At 44.0% G+C, this 25,994-nt stretch overlaps 1 protein-coding gene across 1 annotated transcript in view; it reads right to left on the bottom strand.

Moving 5' to 3' along the window:
* The window catches only part of LMLN (leishmanolysin like peptidase), a 431,292-nt gene that overhangs the window by 234,963 nt on the left and 170,335 nt on the right, over positions 1-25,994 (bottom strand). Inside the window, exons 7-9 of the mRNA XM_085647501.1 lie at positions 11,530-11,635; positions 9,466-9,560; positions 1,595-1,712 (exon numbers count right to left, since the gene is read on the bottom strand). Of these exons, the coding sequence (XP_085503627.1) occupies positions 1,595-1,712; positions 9,466-9,560; positions 11,530-11,635 (319 nt within the window). The remainder of the gene's footprint in view (positions 1-1,594; positions 1,713-9,465; positions 9,561-11,529; positions 11,636-25,994) is intronic.

Genomic DNA, 25,994 nt, shown 5'->3' with positions numbered 1-25,994 from the left:
CCATTTTCATTGGAAAATCAGTAACAGACTCTGTTAATTAATCAGTTCAGACTCCTCCTACATATCTTCGGCATGCACCCATTTTTCACAGCGGAGTGTGTGGGTTTAAAAAATGTGCTCTTTGCATTTCTCTTTTTCGACTTTTTTTTTTGCAACTTGTTTTTATTTCAGAATTATAAAGCCATTGGCACACATTATAATCACACGTAGACACATCATGCATGAATAATGTCAAATCAAAGTACAAATCGTGGAGTTAAACACCCTCTCTGGATCTGCAATACCCCTGGGACAATCCTTGGTTTGGACCATAAATGACATCCCTTTTTAAACTTGGTTCCAATACCTCTGCAAGTCACTGAAAAAATAGCCTGCTGCCTCTCATCAGCCCTCTGAGAATAAAAGTAGGTTTCAACCTCCCATGCTCAGGCATGGGGACATGGGGGAAACTACCATGCAGTGAGCTTAAACATGGTCCAAGTTTTGAGACAGCTCTGGAGAAAGGCAGATTACAAGTGCTTCCGCTCGTTGTGGGTGCCAGCACCACTTCAAAGTATTTTCTCGTTCCTCCTCCAGCTATTCCCACCACTCAGACACTACCATGGCTGCACTCAGTTTGTCTGCCGGCATCGTCAAACTGTGGTACTTTGTCTGCAAGGCTCCTCCCTTACAGGCCTGGATAGTGCAAGATACTGCTGATACGTCATTGGCAGTCCCTAGCTGCAGGCAATGGAAAACAAGGGTGCCACAATAGACAGCCCTATATTTATTTTGCGGCAAATAGTGTTTGTCAGAGTGTAGTGGACGGAGTACTCATTTAGAGGATTCACTAGGCTCTTAAGTCGGGTTCAAAAGCTAAAAAAGGCACCACATGCTCCCCCAGTCTTCAGCGGATGCAGACAACTCCACTGCAGCCAAGTGCTTTCTTCTTCTCCTTCCCAAACTCCATTTTAAATTTGATAATATTGCCCAGCTCTGGCTTACTTTTCTTTCCACATAAACCAGAAGAGGCAGGCCAAAATCTAGAAAAAGAGGCATTATATAACTGGGGGTTTTCCTGGACCCATAACGGAGTGCTAGGCACTGGTTATCTAATTCTGAAAACTGACAGATTACTGGAGGAATACTACTACTGGATCCCAAACATCAACCTGGCATGGGCAACTAGGAGCAGAGCAGATATCCTACTATGTTCCAGTTCAGCTTGGTGAATGTAACAAAGCATTAAGGCACCAAAAAGAAAAGCAACCTTCAATAATTCTTTAATTCATACCCAAATTGAGAAAGCAATTTCTGGACACTTTGAATCATAAGTCAAATGCATTTCCAATGACTGGGTTTTCTGGAAATCTGCATCACCCACAAAGCTAAAATCAACTGTTCTACAAATGGTCAAGCTAGACGAGCCATTTAAGATGAAATTCCAAAAGGGAGCCTCGAAAAACAGGTAATCAGGAAAGTGACACTCATTCTTTTTACAGTGGTTGAGGGTTCTATCATATTTGCTCAGATAGCTGAAATTGCGTCCTTTACCGAGCAATTGAATAATAAAAAATAAAAAAAAACGGATTCTGGGACTTTAAGAAATACTTACCACAACTCGAGGGGTGACTAGAAGAAACACTTCATGGCGTAGCAGTTTAGTACCTCGCACATCCCACATCCTCACTGCTCTGCGAACAACTTTTTCACTCCACTGGTATAAGCCAAGGCTTTAGGGAGATAGTAAATAAGCGAACAAGTTTTAAATTGATCAGGTCTTCGTGAATTTAAGCAAAATGCACTGGACAAAATGTAACTTATTCAGCGCTGCCACATTAAACAAAACGTCAGCTTGGTACACACAAACAATGTCAATTATATAAAGAGTCGAACGGAAGTGTTTAAGTAATACTGGACTGCCAACACAACAGCACAAGTCAATGACCCTCGAGCAGCAAAACCTATAGCATTAGTGATCAAAATGGAATTTTTAAAAAAGCAATGTCAATCAGTGTTAAGCAGTGGGCAAAAGAAACTTCAAAAAAGGGTTGTTTTAGAGAAATATTGCTCAGCTTTGGGGTGCCCCACATCCGCCCACGGTTACAGCTTGGGAGAAAGATTTGGACTGGTGCATGTTAAGAGAAAAGACAGTATACATCGCCCGTGGTTGCCCCCGCAAGTGGTCTAAGACTTGGTACCCCTGGAATACATACCGGGGCGGGATATGTACCCCTCCCCAAGTAGCCGATGATGATGATTCCCCATCCCCATGACTTCCAATATAACTGAATTGCTGTACTCTATGTAACTTGATTTCACTGTAACCCTTAAATCGACTGATTAATTAATTTTCTACCTGTATGTCGAGACTGTTTAATAAAAGAAAAAAAATATTTATAAAAAAAAAAAAGGGTTGTTTCGAATTCCAAACATGCAAACAATTCCTTGTAAGATGTACTGCAAGTTGGCAACTGCACTTCCACCTTTAAAAAGGACTAATTACTTACCTTTAGCAACATTTTCTTTTTTCTGGCGGATACGGCCCTCCTATTGTAGATTTCTCATTTTATGAACTAAGTCAGTCAAAGACTGGATTCAGAAAGCTTTCTACCACCACGAAGACGCATCAAACGGTCTCTAGCAAGAGTATCACCTCAACAACAATGCTGCAACAAATGGGGAGTGAAATTTCCGCAAAAGTATATTGATTCAAATGTGTCCTCATATCCAAGTTTAAGCCTACAATGAATGGCAAAACTACAACATAAAACATATCTGAGGTAACTCTTGTCGCGGAATGATGTCAGAGTACGTCTAAGAATCTAACCAGACGTCGTCAAATGAAAGGACATTTTGTAATCCTTAAGAGTCACTGATTTTAGGTGATCCACAGTGGCGCTGACTTTATGGGGAAAAGTTCTTTGACACCCCTGCGAAAGTCTGGTTGGGTCCTGTAGTCCAGATCTGTCCTTTTGTTTCTGCATGCTTGCAGCATACAATACTTAGGCCAGATATACCAAGGTTTACTGGTGGACGTTATAGTTAGGCTCACAATTCACTCATACAAAACCAGTGAAATTTAGCAGTTTTACTTACCTAAACTAACTATAACTTGCACCCTGCAATGCTGAATTTCACTGGTTTTGCACAAGTGAAATGTGAGCCTCACTATAACGTCTTAATAACCTTTTTTTTTGTTGTTGTGAATTTCTAAGAAATTTTTAATTCTATTTCTTAACTATAATGTCCCTGTAACATTTGTTTTTTTCAGTGATTGTCCATGTTTTTTTATTTCATAACTGTAAGGTTTCGAAATTGGGGTGTGTTTTTTAGTGTCAAGTAATTTGTATTCTTTTCTCATATTTTTCGTTTAATATTTTTATTGCTCGCGGCGAAACCATTCTCCACGATGACACTGGTGTTCGCCACTATGCTGAACGCTGCGATACGTGGCTTCTGGTGTTGCGTTTAAGCTCGACTATTAAAAAAATAAAATAAAGTATGATACACATATATAAATGTATTTTAATTAGCTATTGTCATTAGTATTTTAATATTATTCTATAGAAACGTGTATTTCTGGAAGTAATTATATTATAAAACACTTCTTATGTAATTTTTATGTTTGCGCCGCAAGGTCGGTGTTTGCACTTACATTGGTGTTCGCGGTGATGTCTGTGTTCGTGAGCGAAAATCATGTGATTGGAGGAGACACTTTTCATTTTACTTCATACTAAGTTTCCACCTATTTCTTCCTTATTCTATATTCTAGCTGCAGTTAGCAGTATTCCAGAAGCTGTCCTGCACTTTATAATACAGACCTGTTTTTCAGGTTTTTGTGTGCCTTTTTTTATAAAATAAAATTACATCTGCAGGAGCTGAAGTGGATCTTCCGCCTGAGAAGCAGGAGGAAGCAGCAGGAGAAGGGGAGTCCTCTGATGAAAAGCTACCAACAAGAAAGTAGAGTATTGTTTGGAAATGTTTTACCATCCCTTCCGGCCAATCTAAAACTGGAGCTAAGCTGGTAAAGTGCACCTTGTGTACTAAGTCTCTTTCTAGAGGTAGTGATAAGAAATATTCTTGTGAAACTATGGAGATCTATGCTGTACCCTCTGAAGACAAACCACAAAAAACTGTTGAAGATAGCGCATAAGGAGAAAGATGGGAAGAAAACATCAACCTCCAGCGCTACACCATCTAAGCCTGGAGAGCCAGTTCCTGCAGAAGTTCAGAAGCAAAAGCCTGAACCATATCCGGACTTGAAGGAGGTGGGCACTTACTGCCTGTTCTGTAATGTAATTTTGACAGCCAGAGAGCAGTGGAAGCAGCAAGCTAGCACAATTGCACATTTTTCATTTTCTTTCCTGCATATTTTGCACTGTTTTTGGTGCTTTCCGTCACAATTTTGTTAACCTAGTTGCCATTTTAGTTTATAAAAAAATACAAAAATACCCCCTAAAATTAAAAACACAGTTAAAAAAAAAAGAAGAAAGGTTCTTTTCGGAACTGCCTTTGGTGTTTAAAAAAAAGATAAGCTGCATGAATGAATGAGTGCACGAGTATGTATGTGGTGATTGAATGAGGGCACGCGTGGTGCATGGATGATTAAATGAGTGCATGGAATTTATAGAAGTGATTATAGAATCTCTGAGTGGGTTTGTGAGTAGTTGCTTAAGTCTATGTGGGTCAGTGAAGGGGTGTATCAGTCTTCCAGTGGGTCTGTGCCTGAGTGCAAGAGCCTGTGAGTGGGTCTCTGAAGGGGTGTGTGAGTGGGTGTGTGGGTGTGTGAGTGGGTGTGTGTGAATATGAGTGAGTCTGTGAGTAGCTGCATAAGTATCTGAGTGGGTCTGTGTTTGGGACTTCAGTGACTTCGCTTTTGAGTAGGTGTGCAAGTCTGTGTGGGTCTGTGAGTGGCTGCATGAGTTTCTGAGTGAATGCATTAGTGTCTGAATGAATCTGTAAATGTATTCTTTTATTTGTTCGCCGATATTCACAGAGTTGTCATGACCACGCGCACAGTCGTGACGACTTCGCGATTATCATGTGTCGAAATAAAATCCATTTTCGACACATAGCTTGTCTCATTAACACCCCTGTATGTCAAACATGAGGTCAAAGTACCTCTACCCTGTCCCCTTATACTACTTTTGGGGTGAATTTTCAGCCCTGGGACCGTGTTCCGTTTCCTAAAATGGCGGCTTTAACTTTCTGCTTACGATGCAGGCAGCCAATCGCAGCATTCCTACTGGCATGCCAATTCGCGAAGTCGCCGCGATCTTCACAAAATAGTCACAAAGGAGCCACAGATATCCCTATCTTTATTTTCTTAAATTTCTCAACAACTACTGAACAGATTTACGCCAAATAACTGAAAGCGTGACCTGCACAACCACTTCTACCTTTCTGCTAAATTTGGTGTAATTCCGTCCAGTGCTCCGGGCTGCTGGTTCGACTAAAGTTCTATGGGAACTAACATGGGAAAACTACTCATTTTGACCCTCCCTTTTGCTCGGACCCCACTTCAGATCGCCCCGAAACTCTCCATGCACAACAATATTCACCGGGGAACTTTTTTGGGGAAAATCTTGTGAAGATTCCTCAAACGGCACAAAAGATACAGGCAAATCAAAAAACGTTTTTCCAATCGAAACATGGTCCTAACTATAACTACCTACTGCTTGTAAAGGTGGGGGGGATAGATTGATAGATAGATTATTTATTTTTTTATTACACAGTGACAGTAGCCACATTATAGTGTAATAGTATAGTATTCCACTGTGCCTCCTTCCACACCAGACAACTCTAGAACACTCTACTATACCTTCCTCCACTGTACTCTATTCCACTGTATGCCAATCTACTCCAACCCACTCCACTGCACTCTACAGTACTCTACCCCACTCCAATCCACCCTACTCCAGTTTATGCTAGTACCCTCTACGCTACTCCAGGCTATGCTATTCTACTTTACACAATTTCACTGTATGCTATTCCACTCTATGTCATTACACTGTACACTACTGCTTAAAATACACAAACATTAGAAATTATTCAGTTATAGTTGTACTTTAAATTTATAATTTACTGACTAACTTTAAATTCATATAACTTTGCTTGTAACTAAAGAATAAATAGAGGTTTCGAGATGGGCAGGCAAAATCCATTCTATGCTACAGCAGGCTTAGTTTGCTTTTCTATGTGTCAGTGATGCGGGAGGGTGAGCGGATTGGGCAGAATAGACTTTTCTTTTGTGTTTTCTTTAGTTCTTTAATATTTTCTTATTTGATTACTGTATATTTTCATGTACAAATGGTTGTATATATGGGACATATTGGACTTCACACATGTAGACTAATAAAATGTGTTACAAAAGAAAAAGGTTAAAGTACACAAAAATTTAAATTTCTAAACTTATACTTATATCTTTAATTCATAATTTAAGCAACACCTTCAAATTAATATAACATGCGCACCTTCATACAGTGTTTTCACCTCGGTAGTCACACTGCATTAACTATAACTCGCACCTGCTCTATGCACTGCTTATACCCTTTTATATATTATCATTTATACCATCTAAAATATTATTATTTACAATAATAGTTATGACATTGCAAATCATATGTTTTTTTAAAACATGGTGCATGGTAGAGTGGTGAGTTATAGTTAATGTAGTGTGGCTACCGAGTTGAATACACCACGTATGCGCAAGTTATATATATTTTAAGGTGGTCTGTAAATTATAAATTTAAGGTAACTAACAGAAGAATTTCTAATGTTTGTGTATTTTACAGTTGGTTTGTACAGAAAGAATGAAAAAAGTTTTCCTAACTATCCAAAAGGGTTAACTTGTTTTTTCATTGTTTGAAGGTTCAGGCTGTGATTCTATGGCAGGATCCGGAGGCGAGGATTAGGCTGTTCTCTCTTCACTTTTATTAACCAGCAGCAATTAACATCATTGAAAAATCAGAAAAGAAAAACTTTCAAAAATGACAGTTGCCATGAACCATAGGGAAACAGTCCATCCAATCCACAGGCAGCATTGCCCTTCAAGTTCCCCAGTGGACGCTATTTCTCCGTCTTTCTTCGCTGCTCCAGCAGCCTCCAGTTAAGTGGTTTCAACTTTAATGTTACAAGCCATCTTCGTGGACCCCATACACTATTGGGCCCTTCAACACCTCAAGATCTTCCACCTGCAACGAGGTTTCACATATTCTCAATCGGTGCCCCTCTCGCGGGAGGCCAAAGAGGAGCTAAAATGGTGGCTATCAGAAATGGGCCCCTTGAACGGGCATGCCATTTTTGGCTCCCAACCAGATCTGGTTATCAAATACGATGCCAGCGGTTCAGGCTGGGTTGCCCGCTGGGGAGAGTACTCCACAGGAGGAAAATGGTCCTTCACAGAACAAGCCCTCCGTACAAACGGCCTGCAGCTTATGGCGGGGTCATTTACAGTCGAATGCTGGACTAAGGACAAAGTCCAATGTTGTGTCCTTCTCAAGATGGACAATGTAGCGGTGGTCCGCTATATCAATCACCCAAAGTTGTGCTGTCAGAGCTGTAAAAGCTTACGAATCCATGACGGAGGATCTCTGTTCTCTGGGGGGAAAGGCAACTTTTGATTGCCCTCACTAAACCTCATAAACCAGTTTCCTCCCCTACTATTGCCAGGTGGGTCAGGTGGGCCATGCAAGAGGCTGGTATTGGCACTTCGTTGTTTGGGGTTCACTCTGTGAGAGGAGCTATTGCCTCAAAGGCTTTTTTGTCTTTAAGTGCCCGAATAGAGGATATCCTCAATGCAGGAGACTCGTCCTCGGATTCTACATTTAAGAAGTTTTATTTCAAACCAGTCCAAAACCTGCAATCTCTAGGAGCTGGAAAAGCTTTAAATCAGCCTAATCATCGCCTCTAGGCCCTGACATAGAATGAAAAATGTCCTAGCTATTTTAACGGAAAGCTTCAATTTTATTAAGGACAAGGAGGTGTAGATTAGCCCACCCTGGTTCTGTTAATCTTTTCTACTCAACTAATTTTAGGTGATGTTTGGTACATTCTTTATGAAAGATTTCATGAGACATGTAATTATGGATTTCTGTAAAGTTAACTTATTCCTCATTGCGATGTGATTTCATTTTGTCTGGCAATCTTCCGACTTGCGTTTTCTCCTGTAGAAAAAGGATGCATTTGAGATAGTAGATCTCAGACATTGTGTTTTTTTTCCCAGGGGCGGATTCTGGTAAACAAGATTGATTCCCTAAACCTCTGGCTATGGTCACTTGGGAAGAAGGAGTTTCTGCAGGGTATCTTGAAGGGCAATGCTGGCCGTGGATTGGATGGACGGATTCCTTATGGTTTCATGTGAACTGTAGTTTTTGAATGTTGTTGTTTTCAGACTTTACAATGTTGGTAATGGCTGCTGGTTAATAAAAGTGAAGAGAGAACAGCCTAATCCTTGCCTCCATGCCCATAATAGAATTAAAATTTTCCACTACGATAGCAAGGATTTTTTTTTATTTTTCTCTATACTTACCTTCCTTGGATATTCTCTGGTCATACGCATAGACCACATATACTTTGGTCTTCGAAGGATATTCCTGTGAAGGTATCGGTGCCTGCAGGGGCGACATTGACGATGCAAACTGAAGCACCACCTGTGAGGTCCTCGTCATCAGGATGGCGCCAGAGGTGTTTCTTGAGGGATAGCCTGGGGTAAAATGATGCAGAGGGCAGACCCACCAGTGATAATCTACACGGAGCCCCTAAAAGATCCATGGGCGCTGTGGCACACCTCAGGAGAAGATAGTTTGCCTAACCAATGCCATCATGGCATGTAGGAATTGGGCCACGTCATTTAGGATTGGTGAGTAAAAGGAAAGGTTGAATGTGAGAGTGGGACAGGCCTGGTGGGGGCACCAGAGATGTTCGCTGTCCAGGTCGAATTATGTCAAACTGCTCTGAAAAGAACTCCATTGGATGTTCAGTGTACAAAAGTCACCTACATCTAGACCCCGAACAACATTGAGGGGTGTCTATATCCCTTCTACTCTTCTTGCGCTTCCTCTTCTTTTCCTTAGAGAATTTAGAAGATGTCAAGAAGCCCATCTTAGTGGCTAATATCGACCTCGCACTGGCAGCTAGCCAGATGATGGGTGCATAAATAGGCCATATATAAAGTTTGGCCTTACGCTCCTTAATGGCCCTAGCATGCATGAGGCCGTATTTGTCGCACAACTGTGATGCTTCCCCCAGAGCACCATAGGCAGATCTTTGAGAAGGGCGCAGCTTCTGGTAGCGAGATGGAGCCAGTGCCACCTACCTGTGGAGGAGTGCTGTAAAAGGTTTCAAGGCTCAGTATTCTGCTTGGAAATATTCAAAGGGTGAGGAATCTGCCAGTAGAAGTATCCATCAGAAATAAAACAAATATAAATTTTTCTAACTAATGGAACAGAACAACACTGTAGCCAGTACATACAATTACAATACCTGTCATTAAATTGTGGCAATCCATTAGGAAGTCTTGTTGTCAAAGGGTTTCCATTGTCATCATAGTAGAAAGCAAAAAGACCTGCAGAAAAACCCTTCAAAACAAAGCATTTAGAAAATTGATATGTCGTTCTTTTTACTCCCAAGAGAAACACAATTTAAATTGAATACCTCATATGTTTCACCAGAAAAGTATGTGAAATGTTTTCATAGCCATGCACAATTAACATTTGTAACTGCATAATTAACCTTTTTAACTACTTGACAAAGTATGTACTCTCTAAAATGTAAAAAAATTACAGAATGTCCCAAGTTGAATCCTAAGTGTGGCTATGTGGTTATCATGCCAGAGGGGCCCAGACTTTTATATTCGTTTGAATCTGTTGACTTGAAACTCCTCTCTTTAGTATAAGGCAGGCCTGTAGTATTATGAAGGTCAAGAGAAGAACAGACCATGGAGACTAAGCAGCATTTAAGCAAGAGGGCTGTCGAGAACACCTGGTTTGAAACCAAAGCACTAAACCTGGATGAAACTTTTCAAAAGTCTGCAGTAGAGGTTAGTGTGGGGAAAGAGATTCTCCGCTGCCTCACATTTCCATCCAAAGTCAGTTAAGCACCACAGACTAATGAGTCAGACATCAGAAACTGCAGTCTTTAATCCATCAGACCATCCCTGACAATAAGTTCATTTTCGACAAACTAGCACAGTAAGCCCACTTCCTCCAGCTGTCCAGGAAAGGGACTCACATCATTTTCAGGGTTAACTAATTTCAGAGACAGAGAAGGAATCCTAGCCATAGAGCACATAAAAGGGACACTTCCAAAGACCAGAAGAAACATGTGTCTCCTTACAAGATTTCTGACACAATGAGAAGCAAAAAAAAACATTTGAAGGGGTTTTCCAACACAAGTCTGAGCCAGAATTACGCACTTAGCGTCACCCCCAAAAATAGAGATGACATAGTGTAAGAGGTAGACAGCACAGAGAATCTCCATAAGCCCACACTGGGCCTTTTAAAAGGTCACAGCTGGTAAAGGTAAGTCACTTGAGTGTACGCGGGATAAGTGAAAATGAAGGGAAACTTTGTTTGAAAGAATTTACAATGAGCCCCGATGGAATCTGGCCACTTGATTAATGTCTCATACTAATATTTGTGATTTGCAATTATGATTTGTAATGACTAGCTGCCCAGCAATGTCACTTACCATCTGATATTTGCAAATACAACATTTGTATTTACTCATCCAAGACCGATGACGTTTTCCACACTTGGACTTCTCATTGGATCTCCCTCTGAAAATCCATAGAGAATAAAGAGTGGACTATGCTAGAGACCATTCCCGCTCCATGTCCTTCAGAACTCCCTGATGAGTACCCCCCCATCTTTGAGGGTCCTTGTTGACCTATTCTGATAGTGGGGACAATTGTCCGGATAATGGTAATCAGAGATGCAGGCTAAGTAGACGCGGTGTGGCTCAATTTGTGCCTCCTTCCTACCTCATGAAATAACATTTCTCTAGAAAAATGAAATACTTTCTTCCAGAAAACAGAAGATAAATACTGCTGATGCCCAAAGATGTCAAATGCAGAACCAAAACAAAAGGATTGGAAATATTTTTCTACAAAAATGCCTCTGTATTTCAGGATCTTGTTGCCAAGAGCCAGAAAAAAATAATTTGAGAAACCGTCACTGACAGGGCATGTTGGGATATATGGGTGGTATGTGCAGCATTGTTTTTCTAGCCTCTTGAGGCTGTATCCTATCTAGTGCCCACAAATATGCTGAGAGTTTTTATTGTCACTAGTCCTTATTCAATGAGTTATTACATTAAATTTGCCTTTTTTTTTCCAAGAAAAATAAACGAAAACAGGCCAACATAGCCTTCAATAAGCTGTCAAATTATAGTTAACTTTAAAGGGAAAAAGTGGCCTTTCTAGAGAAAATAATATATTCTTATTCTATAAAGTACTCTGGGATACTGTACGTGGGTGGGTCAATTAGGTGCTTATGATTATCAAATGGGATCCCCTGACATGGAATAACATTTTTAACAAAAACTTACCAAGGCATGAATAATTTCATGCTTCACTGTAGACAACATGCCGACAAACTCCTGAGGTTGAGTAGAGATCATATTTGGGCATAAATTAGCATATCCAGCTATTGGTCTGAAAAACAGAAAAATAAATACTAATCTCAAAACAATGACCACAAAGGAGCATACACATTTAATGCATCCGCATTAAAGCAGAGACAAAGCAAGAGTATCAAAATGTTACTCACCTGTAAGTAACAATGGCGTGTAAGTATGGACATGTTCTCTATACCCTAGATGTTAGATCTTCTTCAGCTGCTGTGTGAAGAATGCGTTTTTTATTTTGTGAATAAACGAGGGAGATATCAGATTGTTTAGTTCTTGAGGACATTGAAATGTGTGAAAAACACCTACCACTCAAAATCATGTAAGGAAAATGATAGTTTAAAAGATACTCTGTGCTAAGACCCGGATGGCCCCGACATTTTGCTTAATCCTGGTGGAAGAGGGAAGGGCGGGGGGTGTAAAAGTAAGTTTAATTTCATGTTCGGGCATTTTATTCTCATACTTCGACGTTAGTAATCAAGCCGCTTTGGGCCTACGCTGCCCTTGCTATGCTATATATCTTGAGATGCCGGACATGCTGTATGTTACTAAATTTCAATAAAAAGATTTAAACCATAAAAGATACTCATGCAGGAAAGAAGAGATTGTTTTGGGTAAGCACGTTTTTAATAGCTTTACTGGAATTATACGCAGACTTTCATGGCAAGAAAAGTATACCAAGGGAGGAACATCAAATGCATAGCCAGCATAAGGCAACATCAGTCAACAAATTAGGTCATTAAGGCCACATTAAATAACTTGAAACTCCAGGTTACAGTTAACATATAGTGCTTGAAGAAGGTGAAGCCTGATTTCCAGGAGCGAGCTTTACAATTCTATAGCAGAGATCCACAATGCAGCAGCTACTGATGTTTCTTTTTAGGTGCCAATGGTCTCCAAAAACAGACTGGCATACACACGCATTATGCTGCTTATGCACCATGAAGCAAACTTGATGTGACCAACTATCTCACTTTCTGCGTCACAGCCCCACTAACATAATCAACCACCCAGGCCGCGTTTATATCAGCATAGAAATGAAGCCTTTTCGTGTATTGTTTCCCACGTGGCCCTGATTCCACCAATGCCTAAGATCCGAGAATACACGTTACATGTAATCTTAATTCTCCATGATGGGTATGAAACAGTAAACATGCTGTGACAGTTTGTGGGATTATGGAACATGTTTGATTTTTAAAAAAGAACCTAAAACATTGGAAATACCAACTGAAGACCATTTTCCGTTTCATTTTCAATTTTTTAAAATTGTGTCAAAAAAGCAATAAAAACAGAACGACAAACAGTAGTCCCACACAGGGGAATTTGAAAGCGACACTTTACGGCAGGAACACTACTCCAGAACTCCATAATGTACTGTAGTGTCAATCAGCCATCGGTTCATTTTCACAGCCATGTCAGAGTGAGAACCTCAATCACAAGTCAGTCCAGTGTTAATTTGACTGAAATGACCAGGGAGACATACCGGCTGTTTATTAATGTAATGTACATACCCATGAAGCTGAGCTAGGAATTTAACCCATCACAGGGCTTTCATTCTCTTACAAAAACTGGACCATAATGCCAAAGTAATTTCCTTGTACACGGCCACACGGAATCCTGGAGAACTTGAAAAACCGAGCAAAGTGACATATCATAAACTAGTGATATTTGGGCCTCCTTTAGAGGCCTTCGCCTGGTGCACAGTCTCAGTCAGATGTACTCTGATGATGAGAATTGTATTTCCTAATTGCTTTAGTAGTCTCTCTGGTAAGGCAACTGTCTGTGTAGAACATGTCTTTATATTTGTGTTAGCCTCTAACATATAATAGAATTTCAGAGTACGTGTTTTCTTGGTAGCCTCTGCTGCGGACAAATTGCCTAATATAGAAAATGTAAAATTACATTTAATTTGTAACATTTGATTAGAAAATGCCATCTAAATCCCATCTGAAGCATATGTGGAAACCGGGGACATAATTCACAAACTGCACTTTGCAGTACATTTTGAAGTACTACAAAACATATAACAAAATATAATTAACAAACTACGCCTGGAGTTTTACGACTTTGCACTCCTTATGTTTACCTGTGCGGGGTTATCAACTACAACTGTACAGGCTCCGGGTGCAGATAACTCTGCACACATAATGATAGGGAGTGCGGAGTCGCAGAACTCGGCACCTACTTTGAGCAATGACATATGGAATATATTCTTCCAGAGCTCAGCTGCGGTGCATTACAAGGACATCTCACTCACCTCACACCTTGAGATGACTCTACTTGCCAGCTGCCTCATGGAAGGAATGGCCACTTGATGTTCAGTATGAGAGGGAGCGCTCTTCTGTGGCTACCAAGTGGGACTTGAGTGCCTGAATAGAATCTGCAGCAGCTTTCCCAATCAGAGGTCACTGGTTGCAGGAGGCCTGGATTAAGCAATTACTGAGGAAAGGAGTTTGCCCTGAAGTTAAGTGGGCGGAATTGGGAGGGCCAAATGATTAAAACTTTTGGATTTTTGTCAGCTGGAACTTTGATATAATTAAGATTCCATAAATAATGTACCCACTGTAGCAAGTAAAATAATCTGGTGACGAACTTTGAGAAGGAACAAAGGGAGTTGTATTAAGGTCCGAGAGACTGCACCACCAAGGGCTGACTGATTTAGCTGTTGATGCACCCAGCTTGACCGATTGAAGGGTGACAATCTGCCAGAAACGCAAAGACAGAAGACTTTACTGCACTGAATAATCCTTACTGGCTACTAAAGATCTTTGGAGAGAACTGCCTCCTGCTTTACCTACCTTATACTACCAGCAAATTACTTCAGGACTGGTGAGAACCTAGTCTCCTGCTGACCCATGGGGCTAACGTGGTCATTTCTCTGCCAGAAGTGACTGTTTACCAGTATGGAATATCCCACCTGAGGCTAGAGGTTCAGAAGTTCCTTAAACAGAAGTACATGTTTACTGCAATGGAAGAATTCAATGTTACCATTTGGTACTCGGAATTTCTTGCAGCCCTGGAAACAGAGTTTTAGCGATCCCGTCCAAATCAAAGTAATGGAATAGAGTCAGAGGAACCAGTACTGAAGAGCTGGGTATTTGGGTCAAGGTAGTACCAATACCAGAACTTGTGAAAAACATTCACAGAGAACCAGGGGCAGCAAGCAAAGCCTAATAAAAAAAAGTGATGGAGAAAATCTTAAAGTTTAGTCCTTTTAGATACATTTCCTCCAGATAAGTGAAGCCAAACACTTTCAATTGGTTCAATCATCTTTTATTCAGCCTGGTCCGCAATTGGTGGGATATACACAGTGCTTAGGTCACGGGCATTCACACAGAGGACAAATCTTTTTTATTTTCATATTTGCCTTACGATAACACAGTATATGCATTTTCTATGACAAAGTCCTTGCTCACTGAGTCAAGCTACTAAATACTGAGCAGAGGAATGCTTCCAGAAACCATCGGACATTGGTGGGTTAGATGGCTGTGACCATGTGAGAGTGCATAAACAATTCACACCACAATTGTGGCTTCTCTCTCACACAGCCTAACATTTGGAATCCCTACACCTAGGAATGGCCTTTGCACATCCAGGTTATGAAGGAATCGGTCTGTTAAGCGAGGACAGATGAGAGAAAAACCAAGAAAGAAAATGGCCTGGTTTAGATCAAAATCGAATGCACATTCAGAAAAAATTAAGGATGAGATTTCAGAGACACTTATTTCTATGGAATACTGTTATCAGTTTCATGAAACTACAGAACCTGTATTTCAATAACTATTCTGAGAAGGCTAAATCTCATTAAAGATAATGAAGGTCATAGTTATACAAAGGTTCAAAGGGAGAGTAAATCAATTTAGTAAGGCCTACATTTAATTCCCAGTGGGAGGAGATGGTCTTCTTACAGGAGAATAGTCTGCCATAAGATAAAGAAAGATTTCTGAAAAGGCCATGTTCTTCATAGGAAAGGCAGTAAGATGAGTTTTTATAGAAGAAACGGTTGGGCAGATTTAGCCTGGTACAGGATGTATGGAGGTAGTGACTAGTCCTGGTAAGTATCTGAAATAATTTTCATGTCCTTGCTCCACATGCAGAGCACCTACTACTTGAAGGAATACAAGGAGCTCGTGGTAAGATATTTGCTTCTTTCAATATATTTATAACGTGAAAGGAAGTTTCAAATTAATGTACTGTAGGTGTGCTTCTCAGGAGTGAAGCAGTTAAGGCAGTCAAGGAGGATCTTATCTTCCAACCTGAAGAGGACATCTATTTAACAGAGAATCTTAAGGGTGGCTCCCAAGACTCTACAAGAAATTCCATAACCAGCACTGGTATGCAGAAGCAATCACAATCAATCTTGTGCTGGATTCCTTAAGCTTCAGAATGACCTTCAGCAGAAGATGAATGGGATAAAAGCAAAGATAAAAAATCAGGCCAGTTTTTCTAAGATGATTTTGTTGTCACTCAGAGTTAGACCGGTGATAGTTCAGAACCACATGAGACTATAACATTGCTCCTCTAAGAACCAACTTAAAAGTACTTCATGTTCTGAACAACCTCTATGGGAACTTAGCAATGCAGAGCACTGTTGGCTGCATTCTTGGATCAAACATATAAACTATAAGTTTTCATTTTGCAACCACATTCTTGTCTCGACTCACAATGAACATGCAACCTGACACTTTGTATCAGTGATCATAAGTAATGTCTCAGCCTTTCCAACAGAAAGCTCATCAGAAAATCCTAGGTGGGGGGGTTCCCTCATAGTGAGGAAGAGAACACCAACACCTATTATCTACAAAAAGATAGGTGAACAGTTTCAACACGTGCTGCTCACGGTCTCATCTTTTACAGTTTAGCAGGCGTTCCCTTTGGAATTAGATTTGGGATATATCGACACAATTGTATGTACTTTGCATTTCTTACTGAAGCTACTAGGTGTGCCTCGTGATATTCTCCACCACAATTATGACCCATTCGTGTTCTTCTGAGGTAGACCTGTGTGAGGCACCAATGTTTAAATTTTTCACAACAGGGAGAGTTACTGATGATTCTTTGGGCATTCTTTGAGATGACCCTTGTGAGAAAATGTGGTTTATTATTACGTAGTGTGGTTTCGAGACCTCACTGTTCAACAAACTCACAACCTTTTTTGGGGGTCAGTCAGGCTGGTTTGTCAAACCTTAGCTTAACGCTGGGTAGCAGTGACTTCGAGTAGTCTGGCTTCAACAAAGGAACAAGCGTGAAGCATTTAAAAAACAGCATCCAAACAACTGGAGAAGAAAGAAACAAGACCCTTAAAAAATCCGACATAAATGTATACAAATACTGTATTTTAATGAATTTATAGACACGAAAATGACAAAGTTCCACCGGAGGGTTCCGGAGAAACAATAACTGGAAGAAACAGTAAATCACTGCTTTCACTTAACTGCAAACAAGCATTTTCAAATTTGACACTTGAAATATTTTTCAAGAAAACTTATGTTTTTTTTTTTTTTGAAAACCTTTATTGACATTTCAAGCAATTACACATATGGGCCTACAACCTCCGGGGCCGGCCGCTAAACAATCAGAATAACAGAAAGCAGGACTATCACAATCAGTACCTCGGGGAGCAAAATCTCGACACTAGCATACTCCCAGTCTCTGAACAGCCCAGGTAGGAGACCAGGATAATAAAGGTTTACATTTTATAATAGAAAAGGATGGAAGGATCAGGTGCCAAACAGTTTCCCAGCAGCGAAAAATGGCAGGCAGAACGATGAACGTAAACAATACACAGCAGTCTATCTAAGCAATGGCGCTGAAACAGTAAGTTCAGGATGTGGAGGAATGACACAGCCATTTGCGCCTGCAACCCCCTGCCCCAAGACCCAGGAAACTCCGCGGAAATTATGGCACTCCGGAAACAGCAGTGATTAACAACAAAGGAGTACTACCATGCTGATCCCAGAAAAAGACAAAGAAGAATAAGAGAAGAAAAGGAGGCCATAGAAAAAGGAGGTGAAAGACTAAAGGATCCCCCCCCCCCAACCCCCCACCCTGCACCTCTGCAGATGAGTACGGCCCCCCCCCCAGCAGTGTGCCTGTCGCCCCGGAACCAGACCCGAAATATAGAAGAACAGAGAAAAGAAGTGGGAAAGGAGCCCCCACCAGACGGGGGGGTAGAGAGAGTATTAATAAACTGGAGGAGGGCCTGCAAAACACGCCCCCGGTTTCTCCCTCCCGCACCACACGGTTTCCCATAAAGCATACAATAAAGAACACAAAATCGACCCTGTCAAAGAGGAGTAAGGAGGATTACGCACTTGGTACACTAACAATTATGCCATGAGAGCACACAACTCCCGAGCCCGCCCGCCTAGTAGGTGACCACCTCGGAAGGGTCAGCATCATCCTTGGCCACTCTTTGCAAACCCACCCATGCATACCCCTCGTCCCAGTGCCATGTCCAATGTTACCAGGAAGAGAAGTGTCCAATAAAACTCAGGAAGCGACACACACAGGTAGGGTAGAGGGCTCTGAAGATCGACACAGTCAGCTCTAGGGAGGATCGTCTTTCCCGATGCCGAGCCAGGATTTACACTGCACACCAGGCCCAGGAAGGCGGAATCAGCCAGGGCGGGCGACCGTTGCTTGGACGTTGCCTGGGTCGTCGGAGACCGCGCACGGGACAAGGCCACCACCCCCCGCTCAGATCCGAAACCTCCGGAACAGACCAAATCCACAGCCAGCTGATCGCACGTTAATATACTGTCCGGAGAGTCCAGGTGTGCACTATTCACAGGGAAATATGGATTTTTCTGGTCAGTAATGTCCCCTATCTTGGACGCCAACGGTTCTATGTGCATGTCACAAGTACATGTATGTTCCCTCCAGTTCCAGTTATGAAGACGCAAATACATGTGCGTCCACCGCCAACATGTCCTCTGACAGATCCGCCATGAATAGGCCGGATATTCCATTCCTAAATATGAAAGGCCACCGGCTTTATATGGTTCACTTATGCCACTTTACAGTCCAGGCAAGTAGGCCCTGATTTTGTCTTCTAAACTCCTCTTTCCTTCTGCCTCTGAAAGCTCCAGTCCGAGCCTGCATCTGTGACCATGAACTTTGTCTCATTCTCTGCGCGGCTCACGAAGCCTGACATCAGCCTACTCTCTGCCAAGAACTGTATTTCACATTCGAATTATCTGCTTCCCCCTCAGCCGATGCATTCCTGCCTAGTAGTTTAAGTAAACATTCTTCCAGTTACCAAGCAGAAAGGCCCAACTTCTCTGTCCTCATGCAAGTAATTCATAGCCCTGTTACCATGGAATATTCCTACCCCCTCGCATTCAGTGTAGACACTTAGACGCTTGTACACGCACGCACAGTCAGTATAGAATAGATTCTGTCCGAGAGTCCTTCTTTTATGGATAACATAGTTCTTTAAACATAGGATGTTAGATATGATTTGGGATTAGGTTGACTTGACCCCCCAGACTTCTCGTCTCCACATATAGAGCTAAATGTCAAGTCCCCGTCACCCCCTAGTTACACGTCAATCACACGTCATACTGCTGCGCGCGCATTTAGGCCAAGTATTATCTTATAGATCCACCTATGCATGACATCATAACCAATCATGTTCCTTTTTACTCATTACTACACCCATTTTCGGTTACGCAGACCAAACGTCAATGTCCTTATCAATTGTTACGCCTACTGTATTCACTTCATTATAATGTATGTACTATAAAAGTTACTTCTTGTCAATAAAGTATGTACTTCACCTCCTGAACCCCCGTGGTGATGGAACTTGAAGCATCCGATTATAATCGATTATTGGAATAAAGCCCATTCCGAAACTCTAATATCACGGATTCTGCCTCTCATTTTACTGAGCTATTTTATAATGTTTCTGTATCAAATTCAGTCCCGGTAAAGGAATTTTTATTTACCACAGCGGCCACGACACTGTCCCCCCGTGCGCGGCGTGGGAAGTCCCAGTGTACCTGGGGATAGGCAGGCGGCAACTGTTCCGACGCTGATGTCACTCCATCGAGCTTGCTCCCCAACACCCAGGCTCCGTGAATCAGGGTGGAGTGAAGGGCACCGAGAGCCTCGAGAAGGTCACCGTACCCCAGTAAAGCTCCCGGCGCTCGCCCCGCTACGCTCCTCAGAGTCACACCCTCCCAATCCTGCTGCAACCCAGTGTACAGGATGGTGGACTCTGGCATACCAAAATGGCCGCTGGGTAGGTCCATCCCAGATCGGGACCGGGGCTCAGACACAAGCGCCTCGGGTTCCATGGCACTGGTAACTGGGTTCCGAGGGCAGGCAAGCAATGTGTCCGGTGTGTGGTCACGGGCCACAGTCGTCCCCACCACGGACCAGCGCCCGCGAAAATCCGGAAGCAGCCCGCAAGAATCGGGACAAGTTACGGGCGGCGTCCGGGCAGCTCACCGGCGAAGGCTGAAGCAATCACCGGAGAGTCCTGTAGTTGCCACCTCAGGCACGCACTCGTTCAGCTACGCTTAGTGGTAGGAGCGACCACGGCGAAGCGCAGTCCGACATTCGCACCACTCCGGCAGTCCGACCCCACCCAGTCACCAAAGGCCGTTGTTGTTGCACTGCCGCCCGGCCACGGCGTTCACTCGAGATCCTGGCTCCGGGGCTGCACAGGCCGCAAACTTCAGACGGACATTTCTCCGGCGGTACCGCTGCCAGAAACTTCGGGGTCACACGGCCGGTTGCCGCTCGCGTTCACCAACACGGGTAGATAGCGCAGGCTAAGGATCTCGTGCAGGATATCTGTGCGGGGTGCGGAGGTTCACGGAGCCGGGAGCCTACGCTGCCGTCCCGGTCGCCATCTTGGCTCCTCCCCCAAGAAAACTTATGTTAAAGATAAATGCAGTCATCATCATTATCTTTATTCGGATATGCATTATCCATTAAAGTACAAACATTACTCATAATCACATACATAGTCCGTCATCATTAAAATATTAAAAATAAAACTCATCATTAAAACGAATCAGTTAAAATATTACTAAATTATACATAACTTGATATAATCGACGATGTTAAAATAACAGTGTGCAAATATTTCACGGAAGAGCAACTAAAGACGGGCAAATCCTTAAATCTCAGAAAGGTTACAGTTAGCAGCATTAAATGAAAGTGCAGATGTGCCCAGTACAAAATGTAAATACAAGCAATACAAAGTCCAAAAATACATATTGTACAGCCTAATCCAGCAATCATCAATTCATAGCAAAACGTGAGCGGATGGCCATTTTCAGGACGGTGCACACTCTATATGTTATATCATCATCTTTAAGCTGGAAAATAATTTTGTATGCAACCTTAAAATCCGTTGTGCCCTTTGCCCTGAAAAACGGTATCAATAACTGCATACTATATTTTTGATAAAAAGAGCAAAAGAACAGAAAGTGTAATATAGACTGTTTCCCTAAGTTACCACATGGGCAAACCAAGTTCTCAATATTAGGTTGATAACCTATAGGGAAGCACAACAGATACTTTATTGAGCCCGATCTAAGATGAAAAAGAAGGCTTCGCTCCCAGCGAGTAATATCCCTTAAGAGATAACTAATAGGAGAGCATAAAGGAGATCCGCCCTCGCCCGTCATTAAAATATTTTGTTTCACAGATACTTTGGCGGATTCCTGGGCATATCTCGCATCCCCATAATATTGATCTAAAACTTTGCGGATAGTCTTTCCATCAATTCCATCTAGTTGCTCAGGATTATTAAAAATATGCTCTAGATTATTAAAAATATGCTCTAGATTGACCGGAGTCAAATTTGCCCGTACTTGGACCAGCCAAGGGATATCACCGCCCTTATCACATTTTAGACAATCTGCCAGAATCTCCCTTGTTAATAAGGCTGCTGGATTTTCCAAACCTTTAGCCAAAATAAAACAGGGCGGGACCTAATGTAATCTTCCAAGTAAATGCAGTCACTTCCGGGCACTTTGGGTGAACACCACCAGAAGGGATCAGGTGGGAGGGCCAACAAAGTTCCAAATAACAGTTACTTCCAAGAAGAGGCAGTCTACAGTCTAGTTCACGCTTTAATGGCAATCTCCCTTTGACGTCTATGGAGTGGTCCCAATGCTGAAGATGCTGAAGGATGCTAAGGATGCTGTGCGGTCAACAGGGAACTTCCTGGGGTTACTCCTCGCCCACACAGTCCTGGTGGGGCGACTTTGGCCACAGGAGTCAATGTCCCTTGAAGACCACTTTGGTTCAGCAAAGGTCCAGTTGCCACTGGACTACTGATCTCCGGACACCACAAAACCAGTGGTTCCCTTCTTCTGGTGACAGCTCTCCTTCTTGGAGACCATACTACACTCAGATGACGGGTCCAGCAGACTCGGGTGCAACATTTGAGTGTCGAAAATCGGTCTCCCAGGCTGCACTGCAGCGGTGAGCGATGACCCGCTGATCTGGGCTACCAACACACCCAGGCAGACTTCTCCAGCTTTGGTAGCTCTGGTGCTGGAACAGAAAGTGAGCCAACTGACTCTTGGAGTCTCTGCTTCTATACAGGTTCAGAGCCCAACCACAACACCGAGACCGCCCTCATCGCCGCCACCGACGATATCAGGACCCTGCTGAACAACGGCGAGACCGCAGCACTCATCCTCCTAGACCTCTCCGCTGCCTTCGACACCATCTGCCACCGCACACTACGCGCACGCCTCCACGTCGCAGGAATCCGAGACAAGGCTCTGGAATGGCCCATCTCCTTCCTCTCCGTCAGAACCTAGAGCGTCCGCCTCCCCCCATTCCGGTACGAAGCCTCCGAGATCATCTGCGGTGTACCCCAGGGATCCTCCCTCAGCCCGACTCTGTTCAACATTTACATGGCTCCGCTCGCACACGGCGCCCGACAGCATGACCTCAACATAATCTCCTACGCCGACGACACTCAACTGATCCTCTCCCTCACCAAGGACCCCATCACCGCCAAAGCCAACCTCCACGAAGGAATGAAGGCCGTCGCCGACTGGATGAAGACCAGCCATCTGAAACTGAACTCGGACAAGACAGAGGTCCTCATCCTCTGCTCCAACCCTTCAGCCTGGGACGACTCCTGGTGGCCGATGGCACTGGGAGCAGCCCCGACACCCACTGACCACGCACGCAACCTGGGAATCAACCTCGACTCAACGCTCTCAATGACCAAGCAGGTCAACGCCGTCTCCTCCTGCTTCAACACCCTCCGCATGCTCCGCAAGATCTACAGATGGATCCTGACAGATACAAGAAAGACTCACCCAGGCCCTCGTCAGCAGCAGACTCGACTACGGAAACGCCCTCTACGCGGGAGCCCCGACTAAGCTCATCAAACGACTACAATGCATCCAAAACGCCTCGGCATGACTGATCCTCGATGTACAACGCCACGGCCACATCACCCCCCACCTGAGGGACCTGCACTGGCTCCCCATCAGCAAGAGGATATCCTTCAAGCTCCTCATCCACGCACACAATGCACTCTACAAGACTGGCCCAGCCTACCTCAACAGACCGCTCTCCTTCTACATCCCCAACCGCCAGCTACGCTCCGCCGACCTCTCACTCTCCACTGCCCCGCGCATCCGAAGAACAACCACTGGCGTGAGATCCTTCTTCTCCCACCTCGCCACCAAGACATGGAACACCCTCCCACTGAGTCTACGACAGACCCAAGACCTGCTGACCTTCAGGAGGATGCTCAAGACCTGGCTGTTCGATCAGTAGCGCCCCCCCCCCCCACCCCAGCGCCTCGAGACCCTCGCGGGTATGTAGTGCGCTTTACAAATGATTGATTGATTGATTGATTGATTGATTGATTGATGGACCTCTCCACGAGTAGAACACCACACACACAGTCCTCTCTGCGCTAGCCCAAGGTGCAGCAAATACAGTCCAACTTCAGTGCAGTCTCTCTTTGCCAGGCCCAAGGGCAGCAAGGCAGTTCTTCTTCGGTCCTCTTTTCCAGTCCAGGCAAGATCTGAGAACAGGGGGCCAGAGTTGCCTCTTTTATGCCCAGAAAGCACCCTTACGGGCAGTCACGTCACTACCTAGTGGGCTACTTGGATCCCTTCACCTTGATGACAACTTGCCATGAAGTGTGACATCTAGCTATGCCAGAGTGCTCTATTCTGCCCACTCTCAAGATGGCTAAACCCCACTCGTGGTGTGCAGATCTTGGAAGCTCACCCTAGAAGTGTGGCTACCTCTGGGCTACATGCCCATGGGAAAATCGCCACTGAGAAACTGGTGTTTTGGTATCACATACTGTGTGGCTTTTCCTGCCAGGAGGAGATAACATCTTCTCCCCAGCAGAACCTTTGTAAGCTTTCCTGGGAGTTGTTTACACTTCTTCCCAGGCGGCCAGAAGACTGTCTTGAGAACATACCTTTGTGTGCAATCGTAAGCGGGCACTGAAAACCTTGGTCAACAAAAGCGGCAACCTATTAAAGTTACACTTTGCCCACCAGTGACATTAAATTCAGTTTAATCATTAAATCAGATTTAATGCACTGATCCGTTTGATACCTTGATGTACCAACTTTAGTAGTCTCATTCAAAAGTTACCAGGGCTGAGATGTCAGCCTGCAACTCTGCACTCGCCAATGGGGCTATTAGCCTACCAACAGTAAACATGACTATGGTGGTCTTTACTGTTAGAACCTGTAGGAAAGTAGGATCTGCTTCTTATGGTTACCCCCACTTTTTGCTTGATGTAACACTGTTTTTAACTAGTCTGACTGGGATCCTGCTAATCAGGATCCTAGTCTATGTGCTTTCTCCCTAAACTGTTATGTTATGTACTTGTGTAAACTCCAGATTGGATACTGGGGTACCCTTTTCAGTCCCTAGTATATGGTACACATGTACCCAGGGCATAGGTGCCCCAGAGGCCTCCCATGGGCTGAAGCATGTATTATGCCACCCATGAAAGGCCATGCAAACTGGAACTACAGGCCTGCCATTGCAGCCTGTGTAAGTTGGTGCATGCACCACTTACTAAAGATATAGGGTCACTCACTTAAAACCTATAAGTCACCCCTATAGCAGGCCTTTACAATCCCGAAAGCAGGGTGCTTGGTTCTAAGTGAGAGGGTGCCCCTGCATGAGCAAGGCACCCCTGCAGCCTAAAGAGTCCATTCTCCCGGGTTGTCAGTGAAGCAAGCCATACACTATATATAGAGGGGCATTACGCGACCGCGTGATGACCAACTCTAAAACGGCTGAAACAAACCCTATCATGTTTGGTGTCAAGCACATTGGAATCATACCCCCACAACGGTAACCAGTGTGGGAGGTATGATTCCACCCCTCAGAAGCGTGCTTCGAGGAGTCCCTGGGGTTGCCGGAACCAGCCTTCTAACTCCGGACAGCACAAAATGGTTGCTGCCGACCAGAGACACATTTCTGCCCTCCTGCTGCTGAGCCAAGCTCAAGCAGGGGAAGGCAGAACAATAGGCATCCTGTCACAGGGAGGCGTGCAGGACCCGTGGAGCATCAAAAACAACTGAAGATAATCACCCCTGGAGTGAAGGAATCACTCCCCTGCATTCGCAGGCACCTCAACACTGCTGACAGGTCTGTTGATCCCAGGCTCCTACGGACTCCAAAGGGTCCAGCAACACAGGAGGTGGGTTTCTACGTCCCTCGAGGCCCAAGCTGCGCTCTTACCGAGTTTGAGGCCAGTACCCTCGTGGGGGCTGCAATACCCGAACACTTGTTACATACATTTGCAAGTACATGTGCTTGTTGGCAATTCTTTAACACGTGCATTGGGCTCAGAGTAGCCCCAACCTCTGGCACCATTTTCTACCAAGATCTTCGACCTCCTCGCACCACGTGCTCCATGGCCAGTCGTTTGGTGAAATTGCTCTAGTACCTCTCGCGACTCCTGTGCCTCCGGTCTGTGGGTCAGCTTTACTTTTCTTGGGCTCCCCTGGTTGCTTCAGGCCTGCACCGACTCCCCTTGCTGTGGTGAGTCTCCTGGGCCTTGCTGGTCCGAACCGTACACTTTCTTGACTTCTTGCGTGGGCTGCTTTTGCCAAGGCTTGTTGGTGCTCCCGCCAAACATCGACCCCCCTCAGCACTCGGCATCCTTCGTGGGACAGCTTGGATCCAGCTCCTGGTCGTCTTCAAAGTCACCTGGTCCCCGCAGCTGCACCGTCAACTATCCTGAAGCACCCGACATTGGTGGGCATTCGTCTACCGAGCCCCTGGTCACTCTCGTGACCCAGACTCTGTCCCCTCTGCTTGCCCTCCCAGCAGCAGCTCTTCGAAGTCCTCCAATGGGTTTGACTGCGGTTTCCGACGCCACTTTCCTATGCACCTGGCTTCCCTGGGATAGGTAA

The sequence above is a fragment of the Triturus cristatus genome, chromosome 3_2, assembly GCF_964204655.1.
Source record: "Triturus cristatus chromosome 3_2, aTriCri1.1, whole genome shotgun sequence".
NCBI classification, from domain to species: domain Eukaryota; kingdom Metazoa; phylum Chordata; class Amphibia; order Caudata; family Salamandridae; genus Triturus; species Triturus cristatus.
The sequence above is the reverse complement of the archived record's forward strand: the minus strand, read 5'-3'. Positions and strand labels throughout refer to the sequence as shown.